The sequence below is a fragment of the Narcine bancroftii genome, chromosome 2 (assembly GCF_036971445.1).
Source record: "Narcine bancroftii isolate sNarBan1 chromosome 2, sNarBan1.hap1, whole genome shotgun sequence".
In the NCBI taxonomy this organism is placed as follows: Eukaryota; Metazoa; Chordata; class Chondrichthyes; order Torpediniformes; family Narcinidae; genus Narcine; species Narcine bancroftii.
In genome coordinates, this window is record NC_091470.1 from 311160280 (window position 1) to 311175529 (window position 15250).

At 39.9% G+C, this 15250-nt stretch overlaps 1 protein-coding gene across 7 annotated transcripts in view; it reads right to left on the reverse strand.

Annotated features, from left to right (window-relative positions):
* The window catches only part of efr3a (EFR3 homolog A (S. cerevisiae)), a 175720-nt gene that overhangs the window by 73077 nt on the left and 87393 nt on the right, over positions 1-15250 (reverse strand). For all 7 annotated transcript variants that reach the window (XM_069921661.1, XM_069921658.1, XM_069921663.1 and 4 more), the window contains 2 exons: positions 7281-7430; positions 2060-2194 (listed from right to left, as the gene is read on the reverse strand). In XM_069921661.1, coding sequence (XP_069777762.1) covers positions 2060-2194; positions 7281-7430 — 285 coding nt within the window. The remainder of the gene's footprint in view (positions 1-2059; positions 2195-7280; positions 7431-15250) is intronic.

Here is a 15250-nt window from a genome sequence, read left to right on the forward strand (position 1 = left end):
CCAAACAAATAAAACATATGCAAGACAAGTACTATATCTATAAAAATAAATATTGTTTTGTACAAATGAGATTCTTGGATGGTTATTGTGATCAGTTTCTTTAGTTGTTCAGCAGTCTCACTGCACTCTGTAAAGGAGGCTACCTTAGTTGAGAATTCCTAATGCTACCATTTAGGAGACCAAGGAATCTACAAGGCCTCAAAGTCGACAGAATCAAAAAAATGTGTGATACTGAAAATAAATCAATTTTTGAATTGCATCGTCTCCTCAGTATGGTTTTCTTGTAATGCAACAGAGAAAGCCTCTTAAAGTTTGGCACAATCAAGAGAAAATGTCATGGGCAGATGCACATTGGCCATCAGGGCAATATATTCTACCCTGTTCACACCACACACCAACCATCACCAACTCAGTCCATCCACTCCCTCACCCACAACCAACACTTGAGTAAAACCCAGGAATTTGAGATTCTAATGTAAATTCATTAATTAATATAACGCTTTAAATACTTAATTCTCAACTTCAAGAGATTCATCTGTGGTTCAAGGTGAAGACCACAGCTGGTAGAAAGCAAAATGCTTCAATGGAGACTCGTTACAGATCATTTGAACCTAGGAAGAGATTACCACTCTAACAAGTACTTATTTACATAGATCTCAAAACATTCAAAACCATGACACCTTTATTTAAACTAGGAAAAGATTTATTATACAGTCATGTGCCGTATAGCATCCGTTTGGGCAAAGTCTGACCGCATATACATTTGTGGTCCCATAAGGTTATAATAGCATTCAGAAATCCTGATTAGAGAATGGGATGAAGCAAAGTAATTGGATGTAGTGAGTGCAACAGCTACCCGCATGCAATACGTGCATCTCATGTCTCTTGTATACGAAAGTATTGCACTGCCAGGCCTATAAAGGTACAGTTCATATATAACCTATGTCTTGATAGTCATAATAAATGCCTATGTTACTGGCTTATGTACTGTACTTACTATTATTATTTTTATTTTATTTTATTTTACAAATAAAACGTTTACCATTTAATAGTGTATGCTTCGAGTCAAAGGCAGCAGTATCCAATCTCATGTATCGTGCATCTTTTGAGTGTTTAGAGAGAAAATGTCATGGGCAGATGCACATTGGCCATCAGGGCAATATATTCTACCCTGTTCACACCACACACCAACCATCACCAACTCAGTCCATCCACTCCCTCACCCACAACCAACACTTGAGTAAAACTCAAGTTAAACTCTGTTTAATTTTCTTTCGAAAATATTATAGATCAATGCAGGTACACTACAGTATCCCATGTAGCTTTGCTGAGTATATAATATGGTGTTTGCATAATAACATCTCATTTCACAGAATGTATCGTGGACGGTAAGCAATGCATGACTGTATATGAAACAAATCTCAAATGCCTAAAAACTAAAAATTCTGAGATCTATATTAAAATTTGGGATAAGTTATAGCCAGAACCTAAAATTGGTTAAACATATGGAGTTTTTTCTCTCTGGAATGTATGAGGCTGAGGGGTGCACTTATAAGTTTATAATATTCTAAAGGGCATAGATGTGATATAGTCGTATTCTGTCATGAAACTTCCCAGGTAAGTCAATGGGCCATCAACACACTCCCCGCACCCCCCCCAACATTTGCACTGTTTCATCACTATTTTTTAAATCATATTTACAGCAATGCCCTGCACATGAACAAGAGAGACTATTTAAATCATCCTGCTACTTCCCTTGTGTTTTGAGAGTCTGATACCAAAGAGGTCTAACGTGACAAAAATCTTCACTTACCTCTCCATTTCTCTAGTGGATGAAAATCTCACAATTGGGCCATCGTCCACCACATGCTTTCCAATTTCCCACCTTCCATTTTACTGAGCAATACACACTTCAACACCACCAGCATCACACTCCATCCTCATGCCCATATCCCATGCTCAAATTAAAATAACTGAATTTGAGCTACCTTGCAAACGAGAACCATTTAAACCTTACTCTTTACTCTGTTAAATTTTGTGCAAACACTATTTGACTTACACTAGTACAGGTCTGATTGCATTGTTCATGTTACCATAGGCTGCACGACCGAGCAATTCTCGAAAACAACTTTCTGCTAGAGTAGAAGGGTTCTCATCTTTATCAGCACTTCGTGGTATTGGAGGGTTGTTCTTGCTGAAATATGAAAACATTAAAATATATTACAAATTATTTTTGCATTTGTGTGCCAAGTTAGTCAGTAAACAAAAATCATATCTGCATGGGTCAGAGGTTTTAATATCCTATGCAGCTTACCAGCCAAGAATAGAGGTTAGATATGCCACTTATTTTATTATAACCTGCATCAAAGGCCTTTCAATTTCTCCAAGGAGTCCCTGGTTGAACACCTTAAAGCCCTGGCTTTTCAAGTTCTCAGGAAAGTCATGGTTTGTTAAATAAAATGAACTTAATGCATGATGTAAGTAACACATTCAGCCCAATCATTCAGGAGTTGCACAAGATTAATTAATTTGATATTTCTTCTGCCATTATGGCAAAACAAAAGAGGGGGGAATAGGGCAGAGGTACCTGTTGGGAACAAAGAATGAAATATTTTTTGATTTGTTCTTCCTCCTTATACTTACCTACATAACTTTCCACTTGCCCATAATCAAAAACACAGGCCATAAACATTGTGAAGCTGGAGAGAAATGGCCAGACAATATTTTGGGTTGGGATCTTTTCTCAAGAGAAATAAAAGTTTGTGGAGATAATTTTACTATTATTATGCCACTGTTTAGGATTTTATTTTATTATATGAAACCTTACTCTATAGATTTGGGTAACGTGAACAGGTTCCAAAATTCACTTGTTTCATACCAAATTCAAAGTTCACAAAAAGAGCAACTTGATGCATCATCAAGCCTGGACAATTGGAGTTCATGCTGTGCACAATGTTCACATGCACATAATATGGACAAATGATCGTAAAACAGACTTTCAAAATTGTGATTAGCAAATCAAATCAAATATTCAGCTCTGCCTCAGAATATTTCTGATTATGGCAAAATTTTGGTTAAACAGACACTGCAAGCAAGAGTGAAAAATGGTTATTTTAAATTCAACAGTTATATCATTATTTCCAATAGTGTTAAAGTTCTCAGTAGGTCAACTGTTTAAAAAGAAATAGAACCAGAGCTTGCAGTAAATCAACAAATTGATGGGCCTCTTCCTGTATTCTAATCTCCATTTCAATGGAGGGTTATATTTAAAATATTTACTTGTTGTACATCTCAGAACAGCATTAAATAAACACTAGTTTAGGCATAATATTTTTAATAATTTGATGATTTTAAGATCAAATATATTTGACTACAGCAAGATAACTTCTTCTTTGTTAAGATCTTCTGACCAGCCCAAATGATTGCATTCATGTTATGGAAAGTCTTGATGTACTTCAGAGCCCTGCTGCCAACAGACTGACCTTGGTTTTTCCCTGAAAACAAAAGTTTAACTAAATTTTTTTTTTGAAGTTAGCAGAGATTATTGACAAAGTGCTATTTCTTTACCTTTTAAAAGCTTCCTTCAGTTAAAGAAACAGACTTAAATTACACATACCCATGCTCAATCTGTGGGCATGGCCCGTTTGAGCAGAATTTCTACTCAATCTTCATAGTTTCTTTGGCTTGGCTTCGCGGACGAAGATTTATGGAGGGGTAAATGTCCACGTCAGCTGCAGGCTCGTTTGTGGCTGACAAGTCCGATGCGGGACAGGCAGGCACGGTTGTAGTGGAAAATTTGTTGGTTGGGGTTGGGTGTTGGGTTTTTCCTCCTTTGTCTTTTGTCAGTGAGGTGGGCTCTGCAGTCTTCTTCAAAGGAGGCTGGATGAGGTCCTCACCCGGGAAGAGACATATAAGGCAATTGAACAACTGAAAAGTGGCAAAGCAGCAGGTATGGATGGAATCCCCCCCAGAGGTCTGGAAGACTGGTGGCAAAACTCTGCATGCCAAACTGCATGAGCTTTTCAAGCTTTGTTGGGACCAAGGAAAACTGCCTCAGGACCTTCGTGATGCCATCATCATCACCCTGTACAAAAACAAAGGCGAGAAATCAGACTGCTCAAACTACAGGGGAATCACGATGCTCTCCATTGCAGGCAAAATCTTCGCTAGGATTCTCCTAAATAGAATAATACCTAGTGTCGCCGAGAATGTTCTCCCAGAATCACAGTGCGGCTTTCGCGCAAACAGAGGAACTACTGACATGGTCTTTGCCCTCAGACAGCTCCAAGAAAAGTGCAGAGAACAAAACAAAGGACTCTACATCACCTTTGTTGACCACACCAAAGCCTTCGACACCGTGAGCAGGATAGGGCTTTGGCAAATACTAGAGCGCCTCGGATGCCCACCAAAGTTCCTCAACATGGTTATCCAACTGCACGAAAACCAACAAGGTCGGGTCAGATACAGCAATGTATCTGAACCCTTCTTCATTAACAATGGCGTGAAGCAAGGCTGCGTTCTCGCACCAACCCTCTTGTCGATCTTCTTCAGCATGATGCTGAACCAAGCCATGAAAGACTTCAACAATGAAGACGCTGTTTACATCCAGTACCGCACGGATGGCAGTCTCTTCGATCTGAGGCGCCTGCAAGCTCACACCAAGACACAAGAGCAACTTGTCCGTGAACTACTCTTTGCAGACGATGCCGCTTTAGTTGCCCATTCAGAGCCAGCTCTTCAGCACTTGACGTCCTGTTTTGCGGAAACTGCCATAATGTTTGGCCTGGAAGTCAGCCTGAAGAAAACTGAGGTCCTCCATCAGCCAGCTCCCCACCATGACTACCAGCCCCCCCACATCTCCATCGGGCACACAAAACTCAAAACGGTCAACCAGTTTACCTATCTCGGCTGCACCATTTCATCAGATGCAAGGATCGACAACGAGATAGACAACAGACTCGCCAAGGCAAATAGCGCCTTTGGAAGACTACACAAAAGAGTCTGGAAAAACAACCAACTGAAAAACCTCACAAAGATAAGCGTATACAGAGCCGTGGTCATACCCACACTCCTGTTCGGCTCCGAATCATGGGTCCTCTACCGGCGTCACCTACGGCTCCTAGAACGCTTCCACCAGCGTTGTCTCCGCTCCATCCTCAACATTCATTGGAGCGACTTCATCCCTAACATGGAAGTACTCGAGATGGCAGAGGCCGACAGCATCGAATCCATGCTGTTCAAGATCCAACTGCGCTGGGTAGGTCATGGAATGGAGGACCATCGCCTTCCCAAGATCGTGTTATATGGCGAGCTCTCCACTGGCCATCGTGTCAGAGGTGCACCAAAGAAGAGGTACAAGGACTGCCTAAAGAAATCTCTTGGTGCCTGCCACATCGACCACCGCCAGTGGGCTGATATCGCCTCAAACCGTGCATCTTGGCGCCTCACAGTTTGGCGGGCAGCAACCTCCTTTGAAGAAGATTTTTTTAAATATGTATTTGCTATGTGAACAGTTGTGTAATAATTTATAAAGTCACAGAACAATTTTTCAAGGGTTATAATCTCACCTTTTGAGAAATGGTTTTAAAAACATGTCAAGTATTTTTTGAAATTACAAGACAATTTATAATATTCTTAAATTTATAATATTGCGCTTCATGCAAAACATGTCCAATTAAATCCCCCCAGATTTCACACTTGGAAAGCAATTAATAGAACCACATTGCTTTGGCTGGATAATTCCAGCAATGTGTTTCTAGTTCCACTCTATTGTTTTTAGTAACTGGAAATGCTCTGAAGTGATCAGTATTATCACCATAAAAAAGAATTTCAAAATGAGCATTCTCTTGTAGTAATGCAAATAAATAAGTTAAAATGCAAAATTAAGATATTTTGAAGCATATTTTAAATCTATAAAGATTATTTGTCAATTACTATTTAAAATAATATTATTTTATTTTCTGCAATTGTAACCCATATACAGATTTTCTCAACTTCAAAAAGAAAGATTCCAAGTACTGCTCATTATTACTGTTAGTGTCAACATTATTCACTAAGAACTGCACACGCAGATAGATATTTAGTTGGCAAAGTACTTTGAATGTCTTGGTCTAAAACATTATCTTTTAAGTTTTCCTAAGTTCTCAGCTAACATTTCTAACTGTGCTTTCAACTTGGCATAATAATTAAACCAAATTAAGCACTTTGATTGGCGAATCTATGTACTTTATGGTAGCAATGAGTAAGAGTTGCTTTTGCAAATTAACAAGGTCATATACTGAGCTTTGAACTTCTGATATGGAGAAACAAGTTTTGATCCCTGCACAGGAGAACTGAAAATCAAGTAATAAAAAAATCAGAATGAAAAGGTTTTGCCAATAATAATTATGAAATTGCCAATTACTACAAAAAGTCACTTCACCCAATCTCAGTGGCATTCCAATGTTCCTCATTTTTTTTTTGCAATTGTGAAAGAGATTTTCATGAATCAATATGAATGTTACACTTTTTCTAAAGACATTTAGGTGGTGGAATAAAATGCCTGATTTGGAACCTAGTTGTGGACATGCATTAATTTAACTTAATTTAAGTTGCATAACAGGCCATTCTGGCCCACGAGCCCATGTCATCCTACAACCCCCACACAACGCACCCCACATTTTTAAAGGGTGGGAGGAAACTGGAAACCCTCACAGAACTAGGGAGAACATACAAACTCCATTCAGACAGCGTTGAATTTGAAGCCGGGTTGCTGGCGCTGTGATAGCGTTACACTAACTGTGCTGCACCCAACAGCCTGCTCATCAGAGGCAACAAAATATAATTTGAGACCCGATCTTGGGGAATTTTAGCCTGGTAGAGCTTACCAATGTTGGCTTATTTATTGGTTAATGAATTCCCAGACTGAGAAGACCCAAAACCCAGAGCTGGAGGATGGCTCTTTCACCATGGAATCCTGCAATATCCAGCCTCTGTTGGAACATCCCATTTCATTGAGGGGCAGAGGATGTAGGGGACAAAGACCAAACTCACCTCCATCCCTCCCTCCCCCCCCCCCCACTCCAAACTAGCAGTTTCAATGGAATAGTACATACTGGAGGAATTCAGTGAGAATTAGTCTGCAATTCCACATATTAAATATGTACAGCTGAACTGTACAATCTCACCAACCATATTGAATAACAATTTCCACAGAAAATTTGCCCTCTCTATGCAGGGTAAATAGCAACTAGAAAATACTTCAAATATTTTCATAGGACTCTGTCTTATTGCACTCTAACCTGTCAAGTTCCTCTGTTGTTTGCATGTTGAAAAGAAGTGAAGGAACAATCTTATCCATATGTTGAGGCTCCCAGATTATAGTCTGAAGCTCATCATTCACCGTTTTCCGTACAACACCTTGAATACCCTTTATGCCTGCAATTCTGATCCTGTCAACAAAACATAGTTATACTTTCACTGATAATTTCAGGTTTTGTTTCAGTTTCATTCCTTATATAGACCATTATTTTATCAAAATGTAGCTTCACATTCATATTTTTGATGCTAATTAAAAGCAAACTCATGATCATTTTCATAAGAATTTCTGTTTCAAACTGTTCAAAAATAATTAAAATTTGAATTGTTTAACAATTCATCACATCATTCCCTTTCATAGTTATTTAAATTATATTCAAATTCTTCACAAATCTGGCCGCATTTTGACTACTGGAAATGTTCATAATCAGGGTTTTGTAACACACGAAAGGAGGCCAAAATGTCAATGCTACCTGCTAGAAGCAATCGCTTTGGCCCATCGTATTTATCACATACCCAAACAGCAAGTTTTTTTTTTTAAAACCAGAAAAAAAATTCATATCCTTACAAATCTACTCATGAAAACCTTTCACAGCAATTTCCTCTTAATGAGAGTACATCATTCCATTTACTTTATCAAACCTCTTGAATTTTCACATCTGCCATTGGTCAGATTTAGAACCAAAGACTGCCATTATTTATTAAATACAGCACAAGAAGCAAGATTATTTTCAGACTATTTTAATTTGAAATCAATGTGGCATTAAAAGATTGACCATTTAAACAAAATACATCATGATTTTGATTAATCAGCCATAATTTTTTTTCAGCTGAATAATTTGTTGAAACAAATCTGTTTGCAGAAGGCAATTCTGCAAACATTCGCATCAATTTTTAATTCTGCACCCTGCATCAGAACTTTTGTGACACTCTGTAAAAGTGCAAGTTGATACTAACCTTACCACACTCAGTTAAATGAAAAAACAACTGTTCAAATTTATTGAGGGTTGAAAACTAATGGAGAGCCCAAGGATGGTGTACCTGTATCAACCAGAAAACTCTGGGGGCTTCAGAACATAGGCACTTAAAAATATTTGAAACATTTAACAGTACCCCTGGAACTTCTAACTAACTGCGATTTGACTGCCACAGGCAAGGTCAGTATGTATCACTACTCCCAATCATACTATCGTATTGTCTTGGTTTCTTCAATTACTGCGATTAGCTTGGTGAAAATAGGTTTCCAGTTTTTTTTGAAGTGCAGAGAACTACAATTTTGAGCCAGTAAAGTTGAAGGAATGTTTCTGAGACAGGATGAGGTACAACTTGATGGGGATGGGGTGAACCATTGCTCCCTTTTGGTGCAAGAGATCATGAATTTGGGAGGGGATGTCAAAGAAAAGTTCAATTACTTTATTGCAAAGTAGCTTGTAAACTATGTAAAATGCAAAAAATGATGCATAAAGGTGGGGGGGAAGCAACTAATAAAGTGGAACAATTAAATGAGTTAAATGTCCTGGATAGTACGAAGCTTTCTGACTGCTACTGAAGCTGCACTCATTCATTGGTGAACAGTATTCCATCACAAGCATCCTTGTAATTGGAGGGCAGTGAACAAGTTTTATCTGGTCAGAACAAGACATTCACAAATAATGTTCTGCCTGTGGCAGTGCATGCAATTGTGGTGGCAAACCGGCTCCGCTTGTCATGCATGGTCAGTTGGGTAGCCACGGCAAAAATGGCATCGCAGGTCCTTCTCTTCCGGTACAGGCTGGAAGTACGCTTACGTGCTTACATCAGCATGACATGAGGGGTGGGCTCGAGATGGCCTTAAAGGCTGCAGAATGAACTTCAAAGTAAATCAGATGTGCTAAACGAGCTCACAGCCTGCTTTCTCAGTCTTTTCGCTGCGCTCACTCACAACCTGCCAGACATCCACATTCTGAAGACTCGGCACAATGGACCCCGCAGGTGTAGGCGCCGTTGCGTTAAAGCTTCCCACTTTCTGGACAAACAGGCCCCGCACTTGGTTCGGCCAGGCGAGGCCAAGTTCTAGACCAAGCAGGTTAAATTCAACAAAATACTTCTACTTCGTTAGCTCACTCGCCCAGGAAGCTGCTTCACATCAATGACCTCATCCAGGCACTGCCAGAGGAAGATATATACATGGCTCTAAAGAACCTCCTCATTAGCACTTACAGGCTATTACAGCGTGAGAGGGCTGCCAGGCTCCTTCAATTAGATGGTCTAGGGGATACGACAACTTCAGCCCTCAAAGATGAGATGTTCAACTTGGCAGAGGGACACAAGCCCTGCCTCATGTTCGAGCAGGCGTTCCTCGAGCAAATGCCTAAAGGCTGCTGCTGGTCATCGCGGATTTCAGTGACCCACGCAAGGTCACGGGAAGGATAGATGCCTTCTACTGCTCCAAACAGAATCCTGCTTTACTAGGCCCACTACCAAAGACAACACCAAGTCCAACACATGAGCAGGAATGTCCCAGCCGATGAACTGAAAAGCCCGACCCAAATGGTGCTTCTACCATTAACGGTGGGGCACTGGAGCACACAAGTGCCACCAGCCATGGTAATTTGACAGGGGCAGCCGCCATTAATGGCCACGGCAGGTGGCCAATTGAACAGCTTACTCCACGTCCGGGACAGGATCTCAGGCCGAAGATTCCTCATGGACACAGGTGCAGAGATAAGCGTCAATTCCCCTGCATTGCTGGAGGCATGCATGATATCTCACGGCCTCACTCTTCGTGCAGCCACCAACACTGCCATTAGAACTTTTGCCAAGAGGCACATCTCTGTATATTTCTGCGAGACCACTTTCAATTGGTCATTCACACTGGCATCTGTGGACAAGTCTCTGCTAGATGAAGATTTCCTGCATGCACACTGTCTGTTGCTAGACCTCCAGGGTAAATGACTGGTCCACTCAGAGACCTTCCAGACAGTACCCCTCAGCTCATCCAACAAGCCAGTCACCCAGCTGATTTCTGTGAGACTTCACACGGCCAATACAGCCACCTTCTTGCCAGCTATCTCTCCATCTTGCGCCTCCAGTTCACCATTGCCATGCTGAAGCACGGCATCCAGCATCACATAGTGACCACGGGCCCACCGGTGCATTCTTGAACTCGACCTCTGTCCCCTGACAAACTCAACCTTGCCAAGCAAGAGTTTAAGCACATGAAAGAACTTTTATCATCTGGCAGTCCGTCAAACCATAGGTCTCTCCCCACCACAGGTCTCTCCCCACCACTTGGTCCCCAAGTCCAACGGAAGCTGGAGACTCTGCGGAGATTATAGACGCCACAATGATGTGATGATGCCGGACCACTACCCAATCCTCTACATCTAAGACTTCGCAACAAACCTCCACATCTAAGACTTCGCAACAAGCCTCCACATCTAAGACTTCGCAACAAGCCTCCACATCTAAGACTTCGCAACAAGCCTCCACATCTAAGACTTCGCAACAAGCCTCCACATCTAAGACTTCGCAACAAACCTCCACATCTAAGACTTCGCAACAAACCTCCACATCTAAGACTTCGCAACAAACCTCCACATCTAAGACTTCGCAACAAACCTCCACATCTAAGACTTCGCAACAAACCTCCACATCTAAGACTTCGCAACAAACCTCCACATCTAAGACTTCGCAACAAACCTCCACAGTGCACACCTCTTCTCCAAGGATGACCTGATCCGGGGATATCGCGACATAGTACATAGATATGTTTTTGGGAGATAAATTGGGAAAGATTTGTTAGAGTAGGTTACATACAAACACTTTAAAACAGATCTTATTTAAAATACTGGAGCTCTGCCCCATGGTAGATGTATTGGCTCCAGAGCATTTGCAAGAGCTTTGAATAATGCTTAGGAGACTTCACTAATGGATTGTTGTTGACAAAAGGCAACAGATGAAAGAGCATGTCAGAGCCGCTCTGTCTGGAAGAGAGCTGGCTGTTCTGAGAGGGCCATGTGGTTTTGCAAGCAGAGAGTGTCAAACAGGCTTTCTCTCAGACAGAGTCATGGGGGGGGGGGAAGAGAGAGAGAGAGAGAGAGAGAGAGAGAGAGAGAGAGAGAGAGCATGAGCGAGAGAGATCAATTGTACAGTGTTACAGCCAGCAGATAGCAGATGGAACTGGAACAGAATAAGCTCACAAGCTTGTAGAATGCCCCATTTTGGAAGACGGCCTGGTCAAAGCCCTTGTGGTTCATGCAAGAGGAGAGAACTGGCGGTCTAATGTTTCACTTGAAATAAGGGAAACTCTGTGGTGACCTGAAAGAAAGAGGTTATCATCTGGAGAACCCTGACAGGGCAAGTTTCTTTGGCAAGACACTGAAATGGCTGATCAAAATGGAACAACAAATCTCTCTCTGAAAACTGACAAGAACCTTCCTGAGCAGTAACCATTTACCTTTAAAGCACCAAAGCATGGTGAACTTTATAAATGTTAAATTCTTTGCACAGAATAAGAAGTGCCTTCAACCAGAGAACTTGGAGGAATGAGAAGTGATATTGGACTGTGAACCAAATAACTTTTCTGAACATAAACACACGTGCTCTTAGAATTAGAAGGGGGTTAAGATAGGTTAGTTAAGTCAATAGTGATAAATTAAAGTGTAATTCTATTTTCATGTTTAAAGATAATTAAAAGCAACTTTTGTTTAAGTAACCATTTGTCTTAGTGAATATCTATTCCTGCTGGGTTTTGGGGTCCTCTGGACTCATAACATTTTATGGGGACTCGTCCATTCAATTTGAAAATTGGAGTTTTATGATTTATTAGTTAATTGTATTTTTTCATGCTAATTTAAAGCTTGTGTGTGGAAAAACATCAGCCATAGATGTAATACATTTTTGTCACAACCATCACCTGCAGAGCTGCAGAGCAAGAGAAAAGAGGAACTGATGGTTATTTCTAAGGCATTAAAACTGATTGAAGTCAAGCATTGGATGGGGAAAATACAAATACAGAGGATTGTAGTCAAATATTATATAGGTGAGGGAAAATTTGTTGAGAAAGACTTAGAATATTTTCCAGAGGATAGATCTGTTGAATTGCAATTGGAGTTGGAGAAATTGAGGGTGGAAGAGGAAAGAGAGAAACGGAATTTTGAGTCGCAGAGTCAACAATATGAGACAGATGCAGCTGAAGGGCAAAAAGAGGCTGAGAAACAGAGGAAATATGAGGCCGAGGAAACTGAAAGACGAAAGAAATACGAGTTAGAGGAAGGTGAAAAATGGAGGGAGGATGATGAAAGACAAAGAAAATATGATTAGGAAAAGATTGAAAGGGACAGATAGTTTCAATTAGAGAAGATAAAAATTGAGATGGAGGGAGGTCAAAGAATTGAGGCTGTAACTCTTGGGGAGAGGGTTTTGGCTAGTAGAGGTAAATTTAGTTCTTTCTTTTGATGAGGGAGATATATTTTCAACTTTTTGAAAAGGTTGCTGAGAGCTCAAGATGGCCAAAGGAAAAATGGCCTCTTATGTTCCAAAGTGAATTGAAGGAAAAAGCACAAATTGCACACTCGAGCTTGACTACAGAGCAAGTGGCAAATTATGATTCTGTTAAACAAGCATTTGAAAGCTTATGACTTGGTTCCAGAAGCATATAGACAAAAATTTAGGAGTTTGGTGAAAACATGGAATCAATCCTTATGGATTTTGCTCTGAAAAAAATCTGTATGTTTTGACTGTTGGTGCGCCTCAAAAGGAATAAATAATGATTTTGACATATTGAGAGAATTGATGTTGAGGAAATTAAAAGGTGTGTTCCAAATGAGATTAAATTATACCCGGATGGGAGAGACATGGGGACGTGGTGGCAAGCGGCTAGATTAACGGATGAATTTGCCCTAATTCACATTTCAAAATAGTAAGGATTTTCAGAGCGTTAATGTGGAACACATTAATAAGCCTGTTCAGAAGGTTAATGTGGAGCAGACTAGTAAACCTGAAATTAAGTCTAGAGAAAATTTTAGGAGAAAAGATGAAGATAAGGTGGGAAAGGACAGAACTTCTGGATTTGTAAGTCATTATTGAAAGAAACCTGGTCATGTGATTGCGAATTGTCTTGTATTGAAAAAGAGATAAGAAAATTAGTTTTTACCAGAAGCATGTATTCAGTTGAATTTAAGGAGAGCAGATGTTCCAAACCTGGTAAGGGTGTCATGGATGTTTTCAAACCTTTGGTATCATAGAGCTTGGTTTCAGTGAAGGAGGGAGAACCACAGGTTCCAGTCAAAATTCTTAGAGATACTGGGACTGCTCAGTCACTGTTGTTGGAAAGTGTTTTAACTCTTGATCAAAGCACTGACACAGGAGAGACAACTTTGATTAAAGGTGTTGAAGGAGAGGTAAAGTCAATACCTCTTCACAATATTGTGCTAAATTCAGAATTAGTTAAAGGACCTGTTGTAGTAAGAGTAATTTCAAAGTTATCCAGGCAGGGTGTCTTGTTTTTATTAGGGAATGATTTGGCAGAGGACAAAGTTGGGTCAGTTTTGAGATTAACAAATCGGCCTAGTAAGGATAAGGGTAGTGGAGAACAATCTGTATTGGAGGTGTTAGTTTTTGACATGGATCATAAGATTATCGAAACAAGATCTTGTGAGGGTAACTTTAAAGAAACCATGGTTCCTGTGTGCCTATCTAACTCAGCAATTTTGGAAAATATGGAGGAAAAGTTAGGCCATCTTAAGACACAAGGACAGATGCCATTAAAGGAATTAATTTTAAAGTACACAAATCTGTTTCCTGACATTCCAAAAAGGACATCAGTGATTTATCACGATGTGGATGTTGGAGAGGCAAGTCCCATTAAACAACACCCTACAGAATAAACATTCAGAACAATAAAATTAAGGATCAGGAGGTGGAATACATGTTGAGAAATGGTATTATTAGACCTTCAAACTCAGATTGGAGTTCTCCTTGTATTCTGGTACCGAAACCAGATGTAACTGTTAGGTTCTGTACAGATTACAGGAAGGTTAATTCGGTAACTAAAACAGATGCTTATACTATTCTGAGAGCAGGTGACCGTATTGCTTAAATTAGGAAAGCTAAATTTCTTATTAGTTGGATTTGTTGAAGGGTAACTGATGCGTGCCTTTAACTGAAAGAGGAAAGAATATTTCAGCTTGAGTATAATGTGTTACCTTTTGGCATGAAAAATGCCCCTGCAACATTTCAAAGGATGATTAATTCGGTAATCAAGGGTTAATGCAGACAGACACTTATATTGATGATTTGGTTACAAAAAGTGACACATGGAAAGAACATCTAAGGGAATTAGATAAATTGTTTGCAAGATTATCCAAAGCAAACTTAACTGTTAATTTAGCAAAAAGTCAATTCGCAAATGCCACTGTTACATACTTGGTCATGGCAAAGTTGCACCTATTCAATCTGAGTTTCTGAGTTTCCTATTCCCCATGGCAAGAAAGCAGTGAGGTTTTTAGGAAATTTTGTGGAGGTTGCTCTTCCTTCAACCAACCTTTTGAAGAAAGGGGAGAAATTTGTGTGGATTAAGTTTGTCAGACAGCTTTGGAAAATTTAAAAGAGATGCTATGCCATTATCCTGTGTTAAAATCTCCAGATTTTGACAAACCATTTTCTTTAGCAGTGGATGCAAGTGAGGGAACAGCAGGTGCAGTTTTATTATGAAAACATAATGAATTTGACCATCCAGTTGCCTATTTTTCAAAAAAAATTCAATGTTCATCAAAGGGAACTATTCCACTATTGAGAAAGAACTGTTATCTATGATATTTGCTCTGCAGAATTTTGATGTATATCTTGGTACCTCTCATGAACCAATTGTGATATTTACTGACCACAATCCTCTGGTGTTTTTGAATAAAAATAGAAAATTGTTAAACTGGAGTTTAATATTCCAAAAATATAATCTGCAAATTAATTATAT